This window comes from Rhamphochromis sp. 'chilingali' (genome assembly GCF_963969265.1).
Source record: "Rhamphochromis sp. 'chilingali' genome assembly, chromosome: 9".
NCBI lineage: Eukaryota > Metazoa > Chordata > Actinopteri > Cichliformes > Cichlidae > Rhamphochromis > Rhamphochromis sp. 'chilingali'.
The window spans coordinates 4,269,203-4,294,147 of record NC_137936.1 but is presented as its reverse complement, the minus strand read 5'-3'; the positions used below and the strand labels follow the sequence as shown (position 1 = coordinate 4,294,147).

The 24,945-nt window shown below is 41.2% G+C and overlaps 1 protein-coding gene across 3 annotated transcripts in view; it reads left to right on the top strand.

Moving 5' to 3' along the window:
• The first annotated feature begins 901 nt into the window (after positions 1-901).
• The window catches only part of fbln2 (fibulin 2), a 76,162-nt gene continuing 52,118 nt past the window's right edge, over positions 902-24,945 (top strand). For 2 of the 3 annotated variants that reach the window (XM_080890820.1, XM_080890818.1), the window contains exons 1-2: positions 902-1,032; positions 3,588-5,497. In XM_080890820.1, the coding sequence (XP_080746946.1) occupies positions 3,667-5,497 (1,831 nt within the window). In that variant the 5' untranslated portion in view covers positions 902-1,032; positions 3,588-3,666. The remainder of the gene's footprint in view (positions 1,033-3,587; positions 5,498-24,945) is intronic. The other variant, XM_080890819.1, reaches the window with a different exon arrangement.

Below are 24,945 nucleotides of genomic sequence, written 5' to 3'. Positions count from 1 at the left end.
TCTGATCAGTTAAACCTCTGGAACGACCCATAACAAATCTGTGTGGGTACATATAGCCTGTCTGAATGTTAAAACACTCTTTTGTTAGGTTTAATCAGACACAAACCTGTTTCCAAAACAGTGCTTTCCTCTGCCCGGGTGCCACTGCACCTCAGTTGGTTCAGCTCACCTGATGAAATGCTGCAGGGGCCTGGGTTTGATTCATCTCTGGACCATTTCCTGTGTGTCATTCTCCTAACGCTGATGGCTTCCAGGTTGTATTTATGCCAATGCAGTCAACTGTTTTTGCTCTTTATGTTGACTGTTTACCTGCACATAACCAAATATCAAATATGATTGGTCAGCACTCAAAGCAAAAAAAAGCAAGACATTATAGACATAACATCTCTATGATATATAAAACTGTACACTGACATTTTTTCAGGTCTCGTCAAACATTTGGTGATGCTACGTGCTCTATGCATGTCATCCTCGAAGAAATCAGATGCTTCATACAAGAATAAAAGTGATCATTCAGAACTGCCTTTGACTGGTTTGCTTCCCTATAAGAGGACAAGGATCCAAACCATGGCAGCATAACCAGAACCAGAGCAGCCCTCACTGTAGGCCTCAGTGGTTTAGGTTTTTACTTTACTTTACTTTGTCACCTGTCAATGTGAGACTTTTGTCAGTCTCCTCAATATAGAAATGAAAAAGGGGGCTGGAAACAAGTCCAGGGGCATTGTCCTCCTGAAAAGAGCCCTGTGTCTGCTTTATAGGCACGGTTTTAATTCACTCTTTAATTACTGTAATAACAACTCGTTATTTTTAACACCTGTCCTGCCAAATCAAATCTTTAGCAGTTGTATTGTGTGGGCCCATGCCCGCAGAGCCTGCTCTTCATTATGGATCAGGATGGGATCTCCTCCGGAGTCTCCAGCAGGGAAACTTTTTGTACCTCCCCCTCAGCCTGCCTGCTTGGTCCCAACAGCACGTCGATGGTCAAAAGGTTCACATTTGGAGGCGCACAGAGGACCGGCGGCTCTCTACAAGGTAACACAAAGCAGCGTCTCTGCCCGGCTTTATTCCTTAAACAGTATTTGCAGCTTTTCGTCGCCAGCCTGTGCGCCGTCGTTAAAATCAGGCTGAGCTTAATTCCATGGATGTTGCGCTGAGAACTTTTACGCGTCGCTCAGCACAGATGAGCTTTTCCAAACTTTCTCCGGTGTTCACGTTTGTTCCGTGTCTGAATGCGGTGTTGCAGCAACTTTTTTCCCACAGTTATCAGGTGAAGACAGGTTGCTGCTGTTTGTGCGAAAAGATGCAAAGTCTTTCGAAACCCTTCTGTTTGAATCCGCTGTAGCCGCACTCATTTATCAAGAGAAAGTTACAGATGCGATGAAGACAGATTAAAACAGCGGCGAAATTGTAGAGTTGCTTACAGTTTGTTTGCACCATATGGTCGCGAGTTTACTGAGGGGGACTTTTCTTAACGTCTAACGCTGTAAATGAATATTTCTGCCTGCTCTCCAAAGCGAGTTTGCACTGCACAGATGAAGACTGGTACTGAAAACTTTTTTTAAAGTAAACACTATTTTGTCAGGCCTTGTCAGAGCGATGCATTACTTACTTCAGCTGTGTGTGTATAGGTGTATGTGTGTGTGTGTGTAGGTGTGTGTGTGTGTGTGTGTTTTGGCAGGCAGAAATGAAGGAATCCCCCCCCCCCCCCCCCCTCCCTCACAGCTCTGGGAAACACCAGGCTGCTGTATTTCCATTCCTCTGCAGCCGTTCCTTGCCAGCTTTTATTGTGTCTGCTGCAGTAAAGGTGCATGACACTTTCACTGACACACTGTCATGAGCCAACTTGTAGGTGTGGTAACAGAAAGCCTCCAGAATAGCATGAAGTAAGCTGCTATTGCATTACATCGGATACATCTGTATGAAAAGGGGCAGTTAAAAGGGGCTAGCATTGTGCACCTCTTTTCCATTAGGATGCTGTGAGATGGAAAGAGTTCAGCCTTGATGCCTTTTGAGAACTTGCCTGCATTTCAGAGGCAAATGTTGCTAGCATCACATTTCAAAAGTTGGTACAATTTCCAGCAAATGGGGGAAAGTTTCTTGCGGTAGCTCCAGCTACACTTGTTCACATTGGTGGTTTAAAACCAGAAATTTCAAGGACCTGTGCTGTTGCCTGCTTTTCAACACTAGCACCACTCATGTTTGCAGCTAAAACGAATGGAAATATGCTCTGGATTAGGCCCCAGTACTGTGTTGGTGAAAAGGGTTCTAAGAGAGTGTAATACACAGTTGCCACAGAGTGAATAACAGCGTTGCAATAATTGGCTCATTACAGGTCTCTACTTTATATAAATTTGGCTTCGATCTTGTGTAGTTCCCCTACTTTCTGGACCCATATAATTATGATGGAGTCAGATTTTAACCACCTAATTGTGATTCACTTTATGGCAGGCTCTGACAGGAATTTCCTCCAAACCTCCGGGAACTTTTTTGAAAAATCATAGTGATAAATGCTTCTGATAGTTTCTTGACACTGGCTTTAATGCCAACATTTTGATTTGTGTTTTTATTTATAAAGTTTTATATTGAGAATTTATGGCATGAGGTAAAACAAACAAACAAACAAACAAATAAACAACAAAACAAATTAAAGAAATTAGTTTTTAATTTAAAACATATAATGAGCTAAGCAGTTCAAATCTGTTTAGGCCATGAGCTGTTTTGCTCATCAGATGTATTACTCATGACTCAGGTGGGATTAACAGACGATGCGGGTCCTTGTTTGGAGCAGAATTTCTTTTTTTCCTGACAACAATGTTCATAGGAATTCTCTGTGGAATTCAGTGCTTAGAAACGTAATGTCAGTCCAAGAAGGGAGGGTGTATTTATTTGCAGAGATGACCTAAAGGTCAGGGAAAAATGTACCTAGTATCGCTGATGATGAATTAGATCAGTCCAAAAGCATTTTTACAAAAGCATAATATGTAGTTCTTGGAACGCTCTCAAAGTTAGAACATGTAGTGTAAGGCAGCATGGGTTTTTGGCACATTCTGTATGGTAAAATAAGTGAAAGATTTTTTCCTTCCTGATGAAGTGAAATAATAAAGTAAATAAAATCACTTTGAGTCTGAAACTTCCAACAAGAATCATTATTTAAAGGAGGCCAAGCACTTTGGTCCCTACCCTGCTAATTACCTTAGAGAATGTGCTTTTCTTAAAGTGTAATGACTTTCCAACAAACTCAGCAGCCAGACTGTTATGAGGCATCTCATGTATGTTCAGCTATTAGACTGCTAGAGGTTGATTGCAACACAAGATTATGAGAGGAATGTTTTTATGGAGATAATCACAGATGCACTAGAAATTTAGAAGCTGGGCAGATTCCAGGTTTCATCATCACAGCCTGCATAATGATTCATAACAGTGCACTCCAGCTGATGATAATGACAAGTATGTAGTCTTAATGTTAAAAAGATGGCAAGGCTGTAAAAATTGGACTCTTATGCGCTAAACTGGGAAGCCAGAGGTTGATTTTCTTGCATTTTGAGAAATAAACCTGTCTTTCTGTCTTTTTTCCCTGTTTCTTGCAGAGCAGAGGTGATTCGCATGAGTCATTAAAGATAATCTAAAGACTTGATCTTCATCATTACTGAACATATACCAGGTGCCATGGCTCAAGCTGAAGTAGTACTACTGCAGTGTGCGCTGTTTTTTTTCTACTCGAGTGTCTGTTTGTGCCAGCTTGATTGCACTGGCACAAACTGTCCCCTGCTGGACAACTGTATCGAAGAAGTCCTGGAGAGCGGTGCCTGTTGTGCTTCGTGCTTACAAAAAGGATGTGCGTGCGAGGGATACCAGTACTACGACTGCATCAGTGCTGGGTTCAAGAATGGCAAGGTGCCCGAGGGAGACTCCTACTTTGTTGACTATGGTAGCACCGAGTGTTCCTGTCCTGTAGGAGGGGGCCGGATCAGCTGCCACTTCATCAGCTGTCCTGATATGCCACCAAACTGCATCGAGGTTTCCGAGCCTGCAGATGGCTGCATGCAGTGCGAACGAGTTGGATGTGTTCATGCTGGACAAAAGTTTGAGGCTGGATACTCCTTCCACATTGACCCTTGCCGTGTTTGCCACTGCCCTAATGAAGGGGGGAAGCTCATGTGCTACCCGGTACCAGACTGTGATCCGCAGCAAGTTCATAAACCCATGTTAGCTGCACCCACAGAGGATAATACAGTCATCAGGCATGATAATTTCCCATACAGGTTTGATCAACAAGGCCACACAGATCAATTTGCCACTCCTTATCACCTTCCTAATGGAAATCTTCCTCTCTTTAAATTGTCACCGCTTGATAAAGAGAAACCAGAAGACTATGATTATGGTCCTACAGACTTTCCAGAGACCTACCCACAGTCTTTGCTGTTTCCCACCCCATCTTCCTCTTCCTTTAAAAAAGTTCTATCTGTGTCCCAAGGCTCTGTCAAACCTGACCGCATCTCTTCTCTTCAGAGCTTTGACAGGCAAGGCAAGCAGGCGCTGAGAGAACGATATGGAGTTCGTGACCATCCTTCAGGCAGAGAAGAAGTGACAGAAAGTCCCCTGAGACTAGAGCAGACTACTGACATGTCAAATATGCGTGCCACATCTTCTTGGCAGTTCTCGCAGGGTCTAACAAGTTTGCAAGGTGTCCTTTTTAATAATTTACGTCCACAGACAGATTTAGACGATTCATTGCATGGCCACAAGAGTTTGGGTAGTGTCGTATTTCCATTACACAGAGAATTAGAGAGTGAAAAACATACTGAGTATCCACATGCGGGTTCAGAAAGTGCCATTTATCCTCAGAGAGGCACTGAAACTAAGGCACATAACAAAAATACATCAGATAGCGTGGCACTGAGGGGTTCTATCAGTCAGACCAATGTGAGTCTTCCACAGAGGGGTACAGAGATCCAATCCAGTCAAGAGAGAGGATCAGATACAGTACATTTTCCACTGTACACCATGGAAAGCTCAGAGGTTCCCATCCATCCTGAGGCAAATTCAAATGGTCCAAAGGAAACGCAGAAGCTACTCACAGTTTATGAGAAGGAAAGGTTGAATGAGGAAGAGATGCAGGGGGAGAAGCAGGAAGAAATAGTAACTTTTCAGAATGTGTCTGGGCCTGAAGGAAAGGATGTGCCTTACACTATCGACACAGTGCAAGAGAGAAGCGAGGAGGACTCAGAGAGCAGCTTTCCAACCAGCATTTATGAAAAGACTACTTCTGAGCCCGTCACTACTTCCCAAAGGCGGCCTGAATCCCTGACAACACCTGTATTCCAGTCTATCACCACCACCCAGCCACCAATGAGAGTTACACTGGAAGAAAGTCAGCCTGGTGGAGAGCCAAATCAGATGGTGATTAACCGTCACAGTGAAGGAAGACAGGAGGAAAAGGAAGGAGTGAAAGAGATTGAGGAAGATCGCCCTGTTTTACCCATCAAACCCGAGGAGGGTGAGTAAAAAAAAAAAAAAGATTACACAAGCCTTGCTATGCATGTTTTCTTCTGGATCCTAATTTGTGCTTTTTTTTAGCATACAAACATAAACGGCAGCATGGATTTTTTAGTACAATTTCCATATGAAACTTGGATTAAAATTGGGGTTAAACTAACAAAAAGCTTGTACAAAATAATTTTTAGACCTGGCAAAAATGTAGATGTGTCTCATGTCACACAGCCTCGCCTCTGTCAGTGCGCCCCAGGGCAGCTGTGGCTACAATGTAGCTTGCCATCGCCAGTGTGTGAATGTAGTGTGAAGTGCTTTGGGGTCCTTAGAGACTAGAAAAGCGCTATACAAATGCAGGCCATTTACCATTTACCATGTCTACCTCAGCCAAGTGTAAAAACGTTCTGTTTCATTCTGTTTCTAATGACAGCCTTGTAACTTAAAAAAAACATTATTATCATGAATCAAATAGTAAAAGTAAACTTCTGAAGCAGTAGGAACATTTTGAGCAACTTTGTTTCTTGTCCTAAAGAGGAGGAATTTTTCATAACTGCTTTGCTCCTTACTGGGTCGGTGTCATCTTTCTGAACTTAACATTTTCCATTACATTGTAGCAAATTGACCTTGGCAGTAGAGATATGTAAGATTAATCACTTCCCCTTTTTAATAACTTTAGTCGGTTTACACCACAGCTCTAAAACCCATTTTATTTCATGGGTAAGATATACTTGTATATACTATACTGAAAATTGTCTTTTTTAAATGTAATTAAGTACTTTGACATCCATGCAGCACTCACATTTAATAAACAATCAATTTCCAAAAATAAAAGATAAATAACCTGAAATATCTTAGCATATCGTAACATGTAAATTATATTAGTAGTACTTTGTCTCTTTATGATTCAAAGACAATGTTGATCTTTCAAGGCACTTTTGACATTCTATATGTTTCACTCCTGTGTAGCAATGCTGGTACAGTGGAACCCCGGCTTACGAAGACACCATTTAATAAAAAATTCAAGTTACGAAGGCACTTAACGGCAATATTTCTGCCCGTGGTACGGCAAAATGCCCGTGTATCCGTTTCAGAAATGTGTTTTGCTGTTCCACGTGAAAGACGTATTGTTGTTGCAGTGCGCTATTTCGTGTGCTTTTCGTTTGCAATTAGCCTATCGTTCATTCATAATGGGGCCGGCATAAGGCATAAATATGAAATATCATTGCACAGTGTACATACGTACATTAATTAACATAAATGTAAGTTTTAGTATGTTTAGAATTAAATTCCATAATGTTATGTACATGTACACGTACGTATGTATGCATGCATATGTATGCTTTCTTCAGCCTCCACCAAGAACTTCGTCTTCAGCCAGCATCGCCTCACTCAAAAGGCGATGGAAAAAGGTGCTTCGAAAATTTTGACTTACGAAAGACCCTCTGGAACGAGTCGGGGTTCCACTGTATTACTAAACAGCCAATAGCAAAGTATTTTATTGAAATCCATTAGAAGTAATAATCCAGTGGGCCTGTTTTACTGGATTTATGCAGAATCATCTGGGAAATGTTACCTGCAACATGTATGGGAAAAGCCGACCCATTTATGAATGCCTGCTACATGCTAACATCATGAAAACATCCTTCACAGAGATTCTTTGCGTTACATTAATGCAGAAATATATACTTTATTTCTAACATAACTGTTCTGGTTTCTTTGACATCATGCACATATTTGTTTGAGGTTTCTGCCAGTTGTATTGATGTGATACAACCTGTTGTCAAAACCTTTGACACTGTATTCACTGTAGTTTTAATGGATGACACTGACATGTCTGCAAACACTCACCAACTGCTCTCCAAGTCGTAGTGAAACTGTGAAAGTGTGTCCTAAACTGGAAACAGGAGAAGTAACAGTAGTTTGCCTTTGAAATAAAAGTCGCACCTTTTGAAGAGTGTTGTCGAGTGTCTGCGGACACATTGGCATCTTCTTGTATTGGACGTATTGGACGTTTATTCCTGAGAGTCTAAAAACATTATGTTGACGATGTTTTTGATGTAAATTGCATATGCTTGAACTAACATTCGTAGTACCTCATAAATAATTTTAAATACCACATTCATCTATTCATTTATTACAGTCATTTAAGACTGCCTTCCTGATGTATAGTTGTACAAAGTTGCCTGCACTTTCTCTGTCCCATTCTAAATACCAGTCATGTCACATGTGTATGGAAAAAACAGCCACATGTCCCTTGGTGTCAGAGCAGGCACAGAACTAGTGAGTCCAGGATGTGTCTGGAATAGGAGTCAAACACTCCTCCCATGGCAAACATCCGCTCACAGCAGTCTCCCACCCATCACCACCATCCTTCACCCTGAGCTCGCTCAGCTCCCTCGCAGGACCTTATAAATTCTTTCTGGCCACCTGTGTCAGCTGCTTTGATTTGAGATGTTTCTTTGTTGGTAATGTTTTTGTTTCAAAGATTTAGAAATAACATTTCTATGGTATTTATTTACATTGAAAAAAGTTATAGCATTGAAAAAGAAAGACACAAAAATGTGGCTGTAGTTTGAATGACAGTACGTGGTAGTTACACAGATGGTAGACCGCAACGTCGCTGACTCAGTTATATTTAGCTGGTCAAAGCCTTTCATATGGGACTGAGAGATAAATAATCTATTGCTGGTACACGTGAGCTGTTTTTTTTTTTTAAGGATGTGTGTAGCACGAGGCAGCAACAGAACCAGACACTGGTGGCCTGAAGGGCTTAGAGATACAGAGTTACATGTGCAGTGGCTACACTATCCGGTTGTTCAGTCTGACGTCACTAGCCGTGTCTGGGCCTAAACTCCGCTGCAGGTCCATATATCAAACGATCACTATGGCATTACTGAGAGTTGAAAAACTGTCTAAAGTCTTTCATCTTTAATAAAATGATCAGCGTTCTGCTCTACCAGGTGTAACAATTGAGTTTAACATCCAGGCATCCATGAAAACGGAATTTATGACATTTAACGGAGTTAGAAGTTAGCAGGGAGTTAGCTCGCTAGCTTCTATCTAAATACAATATAGCATGTCCTGACTGCGGGGTTTTGAAAACAAATTAAAACGTACAGCTCTGCTATCACTTCCAACATAAATGAAGACAGAAAACTAAACAGCAGTGACGTTTGTAGGGTTACTGAAGTTTGGCTAGCTGGTATATGCATGTGCTACGTGACCGCTAGCGACACAGCTATGTTAGCATAATATAAACATCATCATGTCATCACTTAACAACCGGATTGAAAAATACAAGCATTGTGACAATTAATAGCATGACCTGAACACTGTAAATCGATAAAATGATCCTGTATAAGACAGGATCATTTAACATTATATGTGTTTATAATGTATTGTATAGTCTGACTAAGCATTTGATTTAAAATCAACTATTTAATCAACATTATTTCATTTGTGGTGTTCCCAGTCAAAAGTAACCACTATAGGAAATGAATGGGAATCCACCCACCCCCCACCCCCTTTGGCCTCTGACCCCCTGAATGGCCCAGTGAATGACCAAATAAATGAAACCAACTGAACGACCCACTGAATGACTCAGTGAACGACTCACTGAACTACCCATTGAACTGAATTTGGTGGTGAAAAATGTTTGTTATGTTAATATAAGACTTGTTAAAACTGACTGGTCCATTGTGACTGGGAACATTCGAGTAAGGGAGGTGGGGGTGCACACAACCAGTTTAAACATAATGACCAAATTCTTTAATTTCATTTTTTCCATAAATTAGCAGTTTTATAATAGGAACTTTGGGTCAATTATTCTGAAAATATGTTAGCAACCAACCCATGTTGTGGAGTTGGGGTTGGCTATTACTTTATCTAAATCTTATACGTTTGTAAAGTCTGCTTATGTCCCCTTAAATGGTGCCACATTTGTAGGGTTGAGCAGCAGAGTTTAGTATGTGGGTTTTACCCTCAAAAACAGTGACAAGTAATCGACTAAACACAAAAGTCATTACTTTTTGTGCTCAGCTGAGACTGAAGAAGTCACTTGGATGAGTGATGAAACGTTTCTCCCACTGAAAACGCTGCGTCCAGATGAACAGAATCGACCTTTTGGAATGTGCTATATTTAGTTATGTCATAGGAAATTGAGTTTTATTGTTTGAACGGTTTAGAGACCCCAACAATATGGTAAATGGACTGGTTCTTATATAATGCTTTTCTACTCTATCTTGAGCACTTCACATAACTTGTGCTTTCACCCATTCACACCCATTCATGCTCTGATGGATGCATCGAAGAGAAACTTGGGTTAGTATCTTGCAGACTGGAACAGACTAGGATTGAGCCACCAGCCTTCTGGTCAGTAGGTGACCAGCTCTACCCCCTGAGCTACAGCCACCCACAGGAAGCATAATATTATGGCTTAGAAGCCATGATAATAGCCAGGGTTATTCATTAAAAATGCTCCGAAAGGCACCAACAGCACGCACACACTCAGGAAAGAGGTCCAGTTTTAATTATTCAGAGTAGTGCATGAGGCCTACCAAACACTGGCTGTGTCACCTGCCAATCAACGTGGCCATACTCCTTACTGAGATTGGAAGCTATCCATAGAGGACAACATTATTTTCTTTTTCATTCATTTCCTGTTACTCCTCCCTGTGTTAAATACTTTTGGCCTTTTACGAATGAAGAATGTTAGCATGCAGGACTGTAGAGGGTTACTCTGTTAGTGTGTGTGTGCATTCAGCACATTTCATTTTTATTGAGCATGTGGATGATAAAATGTTCATTTGTTAGGAGGCTGGTTTTAATAAGTATTGTGATGAAAGAATGTGACTAGGTAATTTCTGTGCACCACATTTGATTTATTTTCAGGCCATTTGCAAAGTAATTCATTATAATAGGGAAGGATTTTTCTGCAGGACATTGCCATGTCCTCTGTAGCATATGTACTGTAGGATGATAAACTAAGGAGAAGTTATCTGTTGGGGTGTGAAAGTGCCCTTATTCCAGATAACATGCTATCTTCAGATAGAAACACTGCAGACTACAGACAGGTAGCTTCTGAAAACCGTAAAGCAAAGATAGAAGGAGATTCTCGCAGGGCTTCTCGACAGGCTGCTGATAATGAAGTTTATCAGCAGCCTGGCATATCATATCAGGGTAGCACAAGAAAGGCATGAAAGATTTTGCAACTCTTTAACATCTGGCTCAAGATTTTTTTTCTCTTTTCTTTTTTCAAAAACTGGCACTGTGGTAATGTTTTTTCTTGCACATTATGTGTTACAAAATCATGTGCTTATGTTTAAGCATTTGTTGTGCTTTGTGACTTTCTCAGAGTCACCCTGAATTAAATGAATTTCGCTGTCCCTTAGAGCTCGCTACTATACTCATATATTAATCACAATAAAGTAATTATTTTGGAAGTGAAGGAAAATCATTAGTTTGTCATAATAAACCTGCATCCCATCTTTTCTTGCTAACTTTTACATCTTATCAAGTAGGTTACACCTATGCTTTGACCAGTGTGTCTTTGTCCTGTCTTCCTCCCTTCACCCCCAGCTGGTCGCCCCTCCCTGAGCCTGGTTCTGCTGGAGGTTTCTTCCTGTTAAAATTGAGTTTTCCCTTCCCACTGTTAGAGATGGACCGATCCGATATTACGTATCGGTATCGGACATAAAAAAGTGGTATCGTGCCATCTCTACCCACTGTTGCCAAAGCGTGTGCTCACGGGGGGCTCGTCTCAGTGATGGGATTTTCTATGTTATCTTTGTATTATTGCAGGGTGACTTTTTAATTTCTGGGGAAAAAACATTTCTCCCTATTTCGGGGGAGCTTTAGGGTCCCTAATAATATATCAATCATAAAATTTGACACCCTGCCCCCCCCCCCCCCCCCCCCCCCCCAAGTCTTCAAGGCAACACTGTGCAACAAGGGCAGTCAAACACCAAGTTATTCTATAATAAGTTATTCTATAATAAGTTTTATTAGTACAACAAGGATGAACAAATAAATAAACAACAAATAAACAATGTAAACATTTCACAGAACAATAAAACACCAAAATACATCCAACATTTGACCATAACCCCACGCACACACACACACACACGCACACACACACACACACACACACACACACACACACACACACACACACACACACACACACACAATTACTTTACCCCCTGACCCCTGAGCTCCTAAGTGTCCCTCAAACCTGATTCAGGGATCCACTCCTCTACTTCACTGTCACTCCCTGAAAGCTCACTGTCCTCACTTTCTGAGGACAGAAAGTGCACATTCCCTTGGTTTCCTTTCATAAAAGCTTTTTACGTCTATGTCCTGTAATTATCAGTAGATTGTAAAGTAAAAAACATTGACTATGATCATATAAATGCACACAAACACATCTCTACACACATATGCTAATGAATTATATTGCCTGAAAAAAACTGGGCTAACTGCGCAGTGTTGCCTTGAGGCAATTAATGTATATTTTTTTATATACATTTATTTCACTATAAACATGTAAAATAGCAATCTTTATCTTACCTCCTAATGGAGATGTCTCTCATGTAGGGCTGTTCGATATAACGATATATATCGGATGACGATATAAAAACGTCTATCATTTCATTTTACGATTTGTTTCATGGTGTCGCAAAATAAACTGTTTATGGCAATATTTTTTCATGGTTTTGATGGTCACTGTAGTGGCTATATTAATTTCTCTCTTTCACTTATATTTAATATAACCACACTACGGACGGACAAGCGCCTGTTTTTATGCGTTGTCGTTAGCAACAACGACGGTAAAACCATCCCGTGTCCGCTTGTTTCTGTTCCACATAAACCTTTCACAATAAAGCTCAAGATCCTGAGACTTTTCAAAATAAACTGAATCACGTGAAAGAGCAGATTATTTACAGATGAGAAGTAAAAAAGAGCCGCCAGGTGCTAAAAAATAAACCTTAGACTCAAACGTTAGAACAGGCTTTTCCCCGCAGCACGCCGTGTAATAAATACTCACAAAGAAAACGGTGGCCGTTACAACTTATGTCTAAAAATGTATCGTTTCATGCATCGGTTAAAACACTCGACTCCAGCTACACGACGCCCAGCTGGAAACACTTCCCGCAAGTCGAGCTGCCCGAGATTCACAGAATTTACAGAAAATGTTACATTTTTGTGATTTATATCGTTATCGGACGATAGAATTCTTAATTTAATTAATACCTGATTAGGCAATTGTTAGTCCCTTACTGTCCACCGGGTCACCAGCAACTCATTTAAGGGTTTGGGTTATGCTTTAGTGACATGCCAAATAGAAGCTTTTACAGACTCTGGATGGTGTCACATATTACATATGATTATATCAATCTTCCATGTCACAGTCACACGAGTGCTGTCCTGTTTAAAATGGAATAGCATAGAGGCTCCGTTTTGAAGCACTTTAAAATTTGGCAACATACTTCCATCAAAATTTGAGAATGAACCTCCCCTCTGCTATGTGTCTGGTGCCTTTTCTCTCACTTTCATTAACTTTGAAACCCATTCAAACAACCAGCATAGAATCAATGTTAAATTTCAGAGCATGCAGAAACAATGTGTTTTATTTTGGAGCAGTGAGTGCTACTCTGATTGTGTCATATGGCCAAAAAGTAATCATAAACAAATGTTTGTTTTCTGAGATAAACAGATGGTAACACTAGTTGTTCTTGTATTTTTATTGTTGCTCTTTTCAGAAAACTGATCATATAACAGATAAGTCAGGACTCCTCGACCTTCCAGCCCAAAAAAGATCATAGTTTCCTAGGAAACCTTAATCAAACAGGAAGTGAAAAGAAAGATAAATAGCTAGTGAAACTGAAAGTCAGTTTCAGTATGCAGACATGAGTGGAACTCTAGTTTGATATTTCTTTTTATACTTACCTCTACATCCTTAAGAAGCTTTACCTTTTCCCAGGATTCATCTGTAAATAAGAATATGTTCTATATTTGTCTGGTTAAATAAAGGTTAGCTGGTTTAACCATACTTGATGTTTGTCTTCAACACAGTTAATATTGACATAAAATCATATTATACAAATATGTTACAAATGTCTTTTGCTGGTTAAGCACCAGCTACTTAGGTGCAGCGATTTCTGTTGACTAAAACTTCATATAAAAATGTAGCATCTGCAGGATTTAAGTGTGGCAACAGTCCGTGAGTTTAAGTATTACGGTAAAGAAGCAATTTTGCATTATGCAGCTCCACCATCAGTTTTCTGTAAAATACGCAAAAGTTTAAATTTTTTTAAAGAAGCAAGTGTCCTCTGCAAGCAGTGAGTCGTAAAAGTTTCACTCAGCTATTCAGATATCCTAAACAGTCTGTCAGAGAGACGGAGTGGCTGATCAGTCAAAAAAGGATGATTTATTCTGTCAGCGAGCTGCTTCACACTCCCCGTCTCTGGACTCAGGTGAGTCAGTCTTGAAGTCGCTTTTTAAAGGTTACTGTCAAGATAAATCAGGCATGACGACAACAGCTGTCTTTGTGTACAGTAATGTGGCTCAAGTCGCCATCTGTTACATCCCCACTTCCAGATGGGATTTGGGATTCCCCCGAGGTAAAAGATTCTGATTTGAAATGGAGTTCATTTTAGAAAGCCAAGAGACATTGTGTAATGTAAATGTGACAAGAAACACTAAACTTTTATAGCTGGCATAATGAAAGAACACTTGCTAATCCAGCACAGGGAAGTACAGAAGTGCTGTTTTACCAGTGAAAACTCAAGTGAAGTTTCCCCTCACTGCTGTAAAAGTCATTTTTTTGCAAGGAACGAGGAAAAGCACAGACAACAACCTGATAAAAACTGAGAGAATGGACACAGACTAAATACACTCACCACAGACAGACAAGTAATAAAGTGCAGGGGAATGCATTAAAGAGAACAAAGGAGGGAAGTAAAAACACAGAAAACCACAGAAAACAGGAAAGAATGGCAATCCACACAGGACCCGCTGAAAATGAGACTTACAATAATAAGAAAGGATCAAAAGAAAGACCTTGACAAAAATATTGTTTTTGGATGAAGTCTTTTAAATTATAAACACAGAAAAAGTTGGAAAATGTATTTTATTCATTTTAATGAATAATAAACACATATAAATAAATATGTAGATGCCAACTATTCACTAACCTGGTATGTAAATCCAGTGTCTACCACGTATGTCATTGTGTTAGCTGTGGTAGTCGTGATACTTTTAGTGTTCTGCAGGCTTCTCTTAGTTATGGAGAGTTGCTCTTGGGAGTATGCAGTTATAGCAGCAGGACTTAGAGACTGTTTTGCTCTTAAAGGCTCCCAGGGGTATACATTTTTGCCAACTTAGTGATGCTTTTTCTGGATTTGGTAACTTTCAAACCCCCCGTAACACTTTTAGTGTTACAAGGGTTTAACTTTTAAACTTTTTTGCCACCAAATACTCACATTTGACATTTTGCTTTATTTTTTTTATCTCATATGTTTTGAAGAGAGTTGCACAGTATAAAGTGCCAGTGTACGGGTGAGCAAGAAACAACTTTATACAGACAGCTTCTCATTAGCTATAGATTTGTACACATAATAATAATGGACAGGAGTAATATCCAGATGAGCAGAGTGAGGACTAGACAGAAAAGCCAAATCATCTTTATATTCACATAGTTTTTGGTTTTTATATAGCTGTAAACGTTTGCATTGACAGACAGGTTTAAACTTAAAGGGATAAGTTGGCATTAGCTTGAACGAAAAGCTAGATTCAAGATTCAAGAAGTTTGTTATCATCTACACCGCAAAACACAAATGGTTACGCAGAGCAATGAAATTCTTACTTTGCAGGTTCCCCTCACACGACTAAAAGAAAGTAATAGTAAGTAAAACAGTAAAACAGTGCTGTGTAGATCTTGTAGTTTACATGTGGGTGCAAGTAGTTGCAACACTGTCACAGTGATAATAGCTCTCTCTCTCTCTCCAATACACACACACACACACACACACACACACACACACACACACACACACACACACACACACACACACACACATATACATATATATATATATGTACCCGCAGTACCCTCCATGGAGAAGGAGGCTAGAGGGCAAGATCAAAGTAGCACGGAGGGAGGTTAGCCAACTAACGGAGTTGCAGAAAGGTGCGACGAATAAGGTGCCTAAGAAATACAGCAAGCTGTCCATACCTGAGGCCTTGGAAACTGCCAAGCAAAGACTCACAGCCTTGGCCAGCCGCTTGAGGAGGTACACCAGAGAGATAGAAGGCAGGAGAATAAACCAGCTGTTCTCCACAGAACCAGCAAAGGTGTACTCTCAGTGGCAAGGGAACAATAAGAGAACAGCACCACCAAGGCTGGAGACGGAGCAATACTGGAAGAGCATATGGGAGAAGGACGCAACCCATAACGGCAATGCTCAGTGGCTAGAGGATCTGAGGGCAGACCACAGCGACCTCCCTGAACAGGGTCCAGTAACCATCACAGTGGCAGATATCCAAGAAAGGGTCTCCAGTATGAAGAGTTGGACAGCACCAGGGCCCGACATGGTTCACGCCTACTGGCTGAAGAAGCTGACTGCACTCCACGAGCGTCTGGCAGCACAAATGAACCAGCTGCTAGTTAACGAGAGACACCCGGAATGGCTAACTGAAGGCCGGACGGTCCTGATCCCCAAGGACCCCAAGAAGGGACCGGTCCCCTCCAACTACCGACCAATAACCTGCCTCAGTACTACATGGAAGCTCCTGTCAGGCATCATATCGGCTAAGATGAACAGGCACATGGGTCAATACATGAGCGGGACACAGAAAGGAATTGGCAAGAATACCAGAGGCGCAAAACACCAGCTACTGGTAGACAGAACAGTCAGCCGAGACTGCAAGACCAGACTGACCAACCTGTGCACTGCCTGGATTGATTACAAGAAGGCCTATGACTCAATGCCCCACAGCTGGATACTGGAATGCCTAGAATTGTACAAGATCAATGGGACCCTAAGAGCCTTCATCAGGAACTCAATGGGGATGTGGCGTACAACACTAGAGGCCAACTCCAAGCCCATAGCACAAGTCACCATCAAGTGCGGGATCTACCAAGGAGATGCTCTGTCCCCACTGCTGTTCTGCATAGGCCTGAACCCCCTCAGTGAGATCATTAACAAGACTGGCTACGGATACCGACTACGGAACGGAGCAGTTGTCAGCCACCTCCTGTACATGGATGACATCAAGCTGTATGCCAAGAGTGAACGAGACATCGATTCACTGATCCACACTACCAGGCTATACAGCAATGACATTGGAATGTCGTTCGGACTGGAGAAGTGTAGTCGAATGGTAACAAAGAGAGGGAAGGTAGTCAGAACTGAGGGGATTGAACTACCAGAAGGCAACATTGCAGACATAGAGGACAGTTACAAGTACTTGGGGATCCCGCAGGCGAATGGGAACCATGAAGAGGCCGCTAGAAAAGCTGCAACCACCAAGTACCTGCAGAGGGTCAGGCAAGTCCTGAGGAGTCAGCTGAATGGTAAGAACAAGATCCGGGCCATCAACACGTACGCCCTGCCCGTGATCAGGTACCCTGCTGGGGTAATAGGCTGGCCAAAGGAGGAGATAGAAGCCACTGACATAAAGACAAGAAAGCTCCTTACCATGCATGGAGGGTTTCACCCCAAGTCCAGCACCCTGAGGCTGTACGCTAAGCGGAAGGAAGGGGGCCGGGGACTGATGAGTGTCAGCACCACAGTCCAGGATGAGACAACGAACATCCAAGAATACATTGGGAAGATGGCCCCAACTGACCGAGTGCTCAGTGAATACCTCAGGCAGCAGAAACCCAAGAAAGAGGAGGGAGACGAGGAACCATCATGGAAGGACAGGCCCCTGCACGGTATGTACCACCGGCAGATAGAGGAGGTGGCTGATATCCAGAAATCCTACCAGTGGCTGGACAAAGCTGGACTGAAAGACAGCACAGAGGCACTAATCATGGCAGCACAAGAACAAGCTCTGAGCACAAGATCCATAGAGGCTGGGGTCTATCACACCAGGCAAGACCCCAGGTGCAGGCTGTGTAAAGATGCCCCAGAGACAATCCAGCACATAACAGCAGGGTGCAAGATGCTAGCAGGCAAGGCATACATGGAACGCCATAACCAAGTGGCCGGCATAGTGTACAGGAACATCTGTGCCGAGTATAACCTGGAAGTCCCGAGGTCAAAATGGGAGAAGCCCCCAAGGGTGGTGGAGAATGACCGAGCTAAGATCCTGTGGGACTTCCAGATACAGACGGACAAAATGGTGGTGGCTAACCAACCGGACATAGTGGTGGTAGACAAACAGAAGAAGACGGCCGTAGTGATCGATGTAGCGGTTCCGAATGACAGCAATATCAGGAAGAAGGAACACGAGAAGCTGGAGAAATACCAAGGGCTCAGAGAAGAGCTCGAGAGGATGTGGAGGGTGAAGGTAACGGTGGTCCCCGTGGTAATCGGAGCACTAGGTGCGGTGACTCCCAAGCTAGGCGAGTGGCTCCAGCAGATCCCGGGAACAACAGCGGAGATATCTGTCCAGAAGAGCGCAGTCCTGGGAACAGCTAAGATACTGCGCAGGACCCTCAAGCTCCCAGGCCTCTGGTAGAGGACCCGAGCTTGAAGGATAAACCGCCCGCAGGGGCGTGCTGGGTGTTTATATATATATATATATATATATATATATATGCAGAGTATACAATATTAAGGTGTATATGTAGAGATATGTACAGAACTGCAAATTTACAGGTTAGAGGTAATTACAGTTGTATTATGTTGTGTATAGGTGTGCAAAATTGCAAATTTTGAGTTATGGATAAACAGTTCGACATAGTCAGTGTCTAGTCTGTCAGATCTACTTAACCTGAATGTTGTCTTGACTTTCATTTTAAGAGAATCAAGTAACTCTATCTAGGAGGAAAGACTGAAGGTGAAAAAAAGCAGAAAGCATACACATATAACACGTTACCTTTGTATACCTTTGTGTATTAAAGTTGTTTTAAAGATTTGGAAAGAAAAAAAAGACACCGCCTTGCAAACATTGTCAGTCCAAGTTTTAAGTGTTAGCTCACGGTTACAAAAGATTTTGCAGCCAGTCAGTGACTAGGCTAAAGAATCACAGAAACGTGCAGTTAAGTATGTTAGTGGAAGAGTGGAAAAACAACGCTGGCTTGTCCGTTGCTTGTTTGGCTTAAGAAAGGAAACTCTCAGCCTTGCTTTCAGAAACACTGGTAGCTGAGAACATCTTGACACTGTAATAGCTGGGGACTGTTTGCTCCAATACACAGTGCAGCCTGGAACACACAAGCCTGAAATCTCTGCTCCGAGTGAAGTAATTGTTGAGTCGCTATTATTCATCATCAACGAGATATATCGGGTTGTATTATGTTGTAGACATTATTTATTACAATAATTTTTTATTACACCTTTAAAAATAAGATGCCCAACATGAGTCCTCACTGAACAGTTTTGAGATCCAGATTCAAGGTCCTCAGACAGTCCCCAGAGAAAACCTGCAATCAAAATGCCAGTCACACTCCCAGGCACTGACAGATAGGATGGTCATGGAATATGCTTCTCACAATCTGGACTGCTCATGGCTGTCCAGCCAAAGCACGTTTACTTGTATCATCAGTTTAACAGAATTTCTTTCACTTCTGTGTGCTGAGCTCATCTAGCACACTGTGCCAGTCCTGCATCTAGGTAGTCTGCACATGTTAAGAATATCCGAGACCAAAATTTCCATCTGTTCACAACTAATCACCCGGCTTTGTCTTCCATACACAATAGCAAACACTGAGCCAGGGTTCTTTTGGAAAAACAGTGACTTTGATCATAATTTTGGACTGCATTCAAACAGTGAAGTATTTACAGAAAGCTTTGAAGATACAGGTTTGTAGAAGTGATTTACCTCTTTAAGGAATTACCATGAAAACTGTTCCAAATGAGTTATGCACAGCACATGATGATTTGGTGATTTACCACATGTGAGTTTGGCTGAAATGACTGAGACTGACGTGGTCAGTACACACAAACAAAACAGTGAAGAAGGCGCAGCAGCGCCTCTTCTTTCTCAGGAGACTGAAAAGATTCGGCATGAGCCCCCGCATCCTCAGGACCTTCTATCGCTGTGCCATTGAGAGCATCCTCACTGGATGCATCACCACCTGGTATGGCAACAGCACCGCCTACAACTGCAAAGCTCTCCAGCGAGTAGTGCGGTGCTCTGAACGGATAATTGGAGGTGAGCTTCCCTCCCTCCAAGACATCTACAGGAAGCAGTGCCTGAGGAAAGCGGGGAGGATCATCAAGGACTCCAGTCACCCCAGCCATAAACTGTTCAGACTGCTTCCATCAGGAAGGAGGTTCTGCAGCATCCGGTCCCGTACCAGCAGACTGAGAGACAGCTTCTTCCATCAGGCCATCAGACTGCTGAACACGTCATAGACACCTCAGCTTCACTACTGGAACTTCAACATTATGCACTCCACACTGTATATAAATGCCACTTGTTTTGCACATATTCAACTCTGTATATTTTATATATTTTATTATTATTATTATTATTATTATTATTTTATTTTATTTTTTTACTATTTAATTTGTAAAAATGTGTATACACACACACACACACACACACACACACACACACACACACACGTAGGAAAATATTTAGTATACACATCCAGAAATGCATACACTATTATATATTGTACATATATTTATTAGTTTCAGGTTGGCCATTCTTGTATTTTGCTCGTTTGTGTTGTTGTGTTTGCACATCTCTGTTGCTTGTGGGGCTCGCACACAAGAATTTCACTCGCATGTGCTGTGTCAGTGTGCCTGCACATGTGATGTGACAATAAAAAGTGAAAAAAAAAAAAAAAGACTGATTGAGTGAACAGTTAAATTACATCGCATCACATACACTTTCTATTCAGTTCAATGTTATTTATTTACATAGAACCAAACGACAACAACAGTTGCCCCAAATCCCTTTTTATTGTGAAGACTCGCAATATTAAAGAGAACACCAACAATCAGACAAACCCCTACAAGCAAGCACTTGGTGACAGTGGGAAGGAAAAACTCCCTTTTAATAGGAAGAACCCTCTGGCAGAACCAGGCTCAGGGAGGGGCGGCTATTTGCCGCAACCAGGTTATGGCTGAGGGGTGGAAGACAGGAAAAAAGACATGATGTGGAAGAGAGCCAGAGTTCAATAATAACTAATGATTAAATGCAAAGTGGTTTATACACACAGAGATTGAAGAGAGGTGAGTGAATAAAAAACAGTGCATCATGTTAAGGATTCAGGGTCACCTGATCCAGCCCTAACTGTAAGCTTTATCAAAAAGTTTTAAGCCTAATCGTAAGAGGGTGTTCCAATTCCACAGAGGGGCTTGAAGGATGAAGATTTAGAAAAGAAGGCTCTATGGGAGTAATATGTATTTATATATATATATAGATATATATTTTTTAAATACTCACAAATTATTCTTTTTCCTTGCAGAAATAAAAATATACAGAAGTTAGAGACGCTAATGCCATTTGCGGTTTGTCCTTGGCCCTGCTGCTTGCAATTTAAACCAACACTGTTTATATTGTCCAAATGCCTCCTCAAGCACTATTGATTGGGGCCATTTGAATTATGGTTATTTATGATGACTACCACGCAACGGCAAAATAATTAGTGTTGGAGGCTGAGAGGGAGACATTCTTTTATTCCATCGTTTTGGAGGAGAAACACAGGATATTAAATGGCTTCCATTTACATACAATTAAAGCAGCAACATCTTTCTACAACTGACACTCCATTTTACTCATTTACTCATCATTAGTTCATATAAAACAGTTGTGATTCAACAAATGCTGCTTGTTAGTTCCAAACAAGCACTCTTGTGCACAGATGGTGATAAGATTTTATAGACAATCCGTCTTTGGAAAATTGGGTGACAAAGTCTGATAAAAATAAATAATTTGTTTATTCAAGTATCTTCAGTGAGCTGAAGACTTTTTTTTTCTAAACAACAAAGCACCAGTTTCTTGGTTTTGTTGTAATAGGTTCCCACTACAGGAAGGTAGTGATGGTGAGATGAAGCCTCATGATGAACTGAAGCTTTCCATCCAATTGGTCGACTCATGGTTCGAAGCATTGTGATGATTCATTTGCTCTACTGCGCCATCAAGTGGACAATTCAAGTGAAGCGGGCTCTTTGATTATAATGATGTGTAAACCTTATGTACATCTGGATAATGACACAAACTAGTGTTTGGTGCTTCACTTTTTAATAAACTAAAAGACAGAAATCAGATTATAGGATGTGTAGTGTTGTTTATTTATATTTTGGTGTTTATCATTTGTGATATTTATTACTGTGTGCATACTTTATTAGGAGAGACAAAATAAAATAAAAAAACATCTCTTCCTTGCTGGTTCCATCGAAGAAGAAATGCACAAGTAACTATGTAGCACGTACGTAATCCAATTCCACAACACGGTGTGATGGGGAATCAGCTGTTTTCCTGCCCATGTTATTTCGAATCTGGCGCGAACCGATGAACCAGTCCCTGAATCAGTCACGTGGTACGGACTGCCCGCGAGGCCTCGAACGTCACTGCATACGTAATCAAAGCAAGCCTCGATACGCGCTTCAGAAAAACGCCCCCGCGATTACCCGACGCACGATTCGAAGCTTCGACACACAGGACACATCACTACAGGAAGGTATCATACACTATATTGCTTCGTTTGTGCAGACAAACGAAGTATCCTCTCGTTTGTCTGCACATGCAAATAAACTTGAGTGACATCCAGACACTGATGTTGCTCTATTCGTGCCAATGGTATTCTGTCAGGTTAAGGTCAGGACTCTGCATAGGCCAGTCAAGTTCTTCCACCACAAACTAGCTCATCATTGTCTCTATTCTGCCTTGTGTTAGGTGCCTCCCACTGTGCCTTGTAAATTGTTGTTATTGGGCTCTGCACCTTGAACCAGAACAGGAAGTCTGCCATGTTAGTTGGGGTAAGCAAGTGCACATTTGGTGAAGGGTTCAGTAAATTAACTGCTGCAATCCTCATTCTTTTTCATAACTGTATTAATCACATTGCTATTTAATTCTTTTGTTGATATGTTTTAGTTTCACTCCGATTCAATGGTATATGGTGGTGTAGCTTAAAATAAAGCACCTGGAGCTTGGATGTAGTCTTATGCATGAAGTTTGGCTGGCTGCTGAATTGTGTACCTATGCATACATACACAAAGACAAGGAGAGCAGCAAAGTCTCTCTTTGATTTTACATGGTCTACTAGTTCATGGCTGAGTTGCTTTTGTTCCTAACTACCTCCACTTTGTTATAATACCACTAACAGTTGACTGTGGAATATTTAACAGTGAGGATAATTCACAACTGGACTGGTGGCATTCTATCACAGTGCCACACTGGAATTCACTGAGCTCCTGATAGCAACCCATGTTTTCACAAATGTTTGTAGTAGTCTGCATGTCTATGATTTTATACACTTGTGGCCAGGGAAGTGATTGAAACACCTGAATTAAATTATCTGTTCATGACCTTTTGGCAATATAGTGTCGTACTTGGCTTCATGCAAATATAAAATGCTTGCATCCAGCAGCTTATAGTATCTACCTCTATCTATCCACCAGATCACCAGCAACCTATCAGGCACTTTATATTGTAAGGTAGACCCTACGATAATACATACAGAGAAAAACCCAACAATAATATGACCCTATGTGACCCAGCCATCTCTCACCAGTTGGGGTGAGCAGCCTGCGCCTATTGCAGCATAACTAACGGAGGATTCAGGGTCACCTGATCCAGTCTAAACTATATGCTTTAGCAAAAAGAAGTAGAGATAGTGTCTGTCTCCTGAATCCAAACTGGAAGCTGGTTCCACAGAAGAGGGGCCTGAAAACTGAAGGCTCTGCCTCCCATTCTACTTTTAAATACTCTAGGAACAACCTCCAGATTTCTGCTTGAAAAGTCAGATAAATCTGAGGTACTCTGCACTAAAAATCTTAGAAATATGGTAACAAGCCAGATACTAACTCTGTATGGCATTATCTTGGCCAGTAATTAACTTTTCAGATGGTAGCCTAATGATGATCTCAGAGCAGCAAAAAGAGAGCCATGGCAGCTTACCTAGATCACCTCCCATCAGACACCAGAGGTTTATCCACAAAGCACATGCACAAACAAACCAGAAAAAGCTGCTCGCCTGACTCTGAACCACCTCTGAAAACACTTACCCCATTCAGACTTCAGCTTCTCTGCAATCAAGTGCAATTAATTTTGCTTCCAAAGACAATAGCCAACTGCAAGCACAAGATGGCAGTAATCAAAAGTGCGCATATAAACAGGTATTAGAGAATCTTTATGACAGGATGCTTTTTAGATAAAAGTAGAGAAATGTTTTTACTTTAATATATTTTTGTTGATGATATTTTTACATTTCACTTCCATACAAGCACTGCTTGACTTGCTTGTCACGTTGGAATAGTGCTTGGACATAACAGCATATCATTTGGCTGCAGGGTGTTAGTGCTTTGTTAGCTAAACAGGCCAATGAGAAAGTTTGTATATGCTAGCACTGATTAAATGCTGTACCATGAACCACAGTTTTATGGTTTAAGGTGATTCTGTCTTTATCAGTTTTTTAATGGTTGTAATGTGGTGAAAATTTGTTAATGATAATGAATTATGTAAGGGTTATATTCATGCTATTTTAGGGTATATCAGTAGTAGATGCAGGTTTTTGTAGGTGAGCACTGTTGCTCATTTATCTTGAAACAGAAGTTCATGATATCTAATGGCAGTGTAAACACTTTTTCTACCTTTAAATCTTCCCAGAAACTGGAAAACATAGTTAGGACCCCTAGGATTAATTAATTTAAGCATGGCAAAGTCATACGGTCATGAGGAAAATTTTTGACAGTGGCATAAATTCTAAATTATACTTTAGGTTTTATTTAGATTGCTTTTACGTTTCTGTAGTAAAGAACAATTTCAAGCATTTTATTATTTTCAAAAACTTTATTGGCAAAATTTTTTTTTTTTAAATTTAGGCAGTGGTGCCGCTGCCAAAACGTTTGACCAGTATTTTGTGGTAGCCAATTCTAGAAACTATTGACTGCAATGGCTTGGAAAAGAAACAGTCAAAACACACTGTGGCAAACACACAGCAGTTTGTCCCAGATGCTTGTGTAATCACGTCTCATTATCTGAAATAATTTCAACAGAGCATTTCCATTGCACTGTTTGCAGTCTGAGCCACACTTTCTGCTCTCTCAGGCAGGACAGTTTTCCTGGTTTTAGCTTTTCGTAGACGTAGCTTTAGATGACTGATCGTTC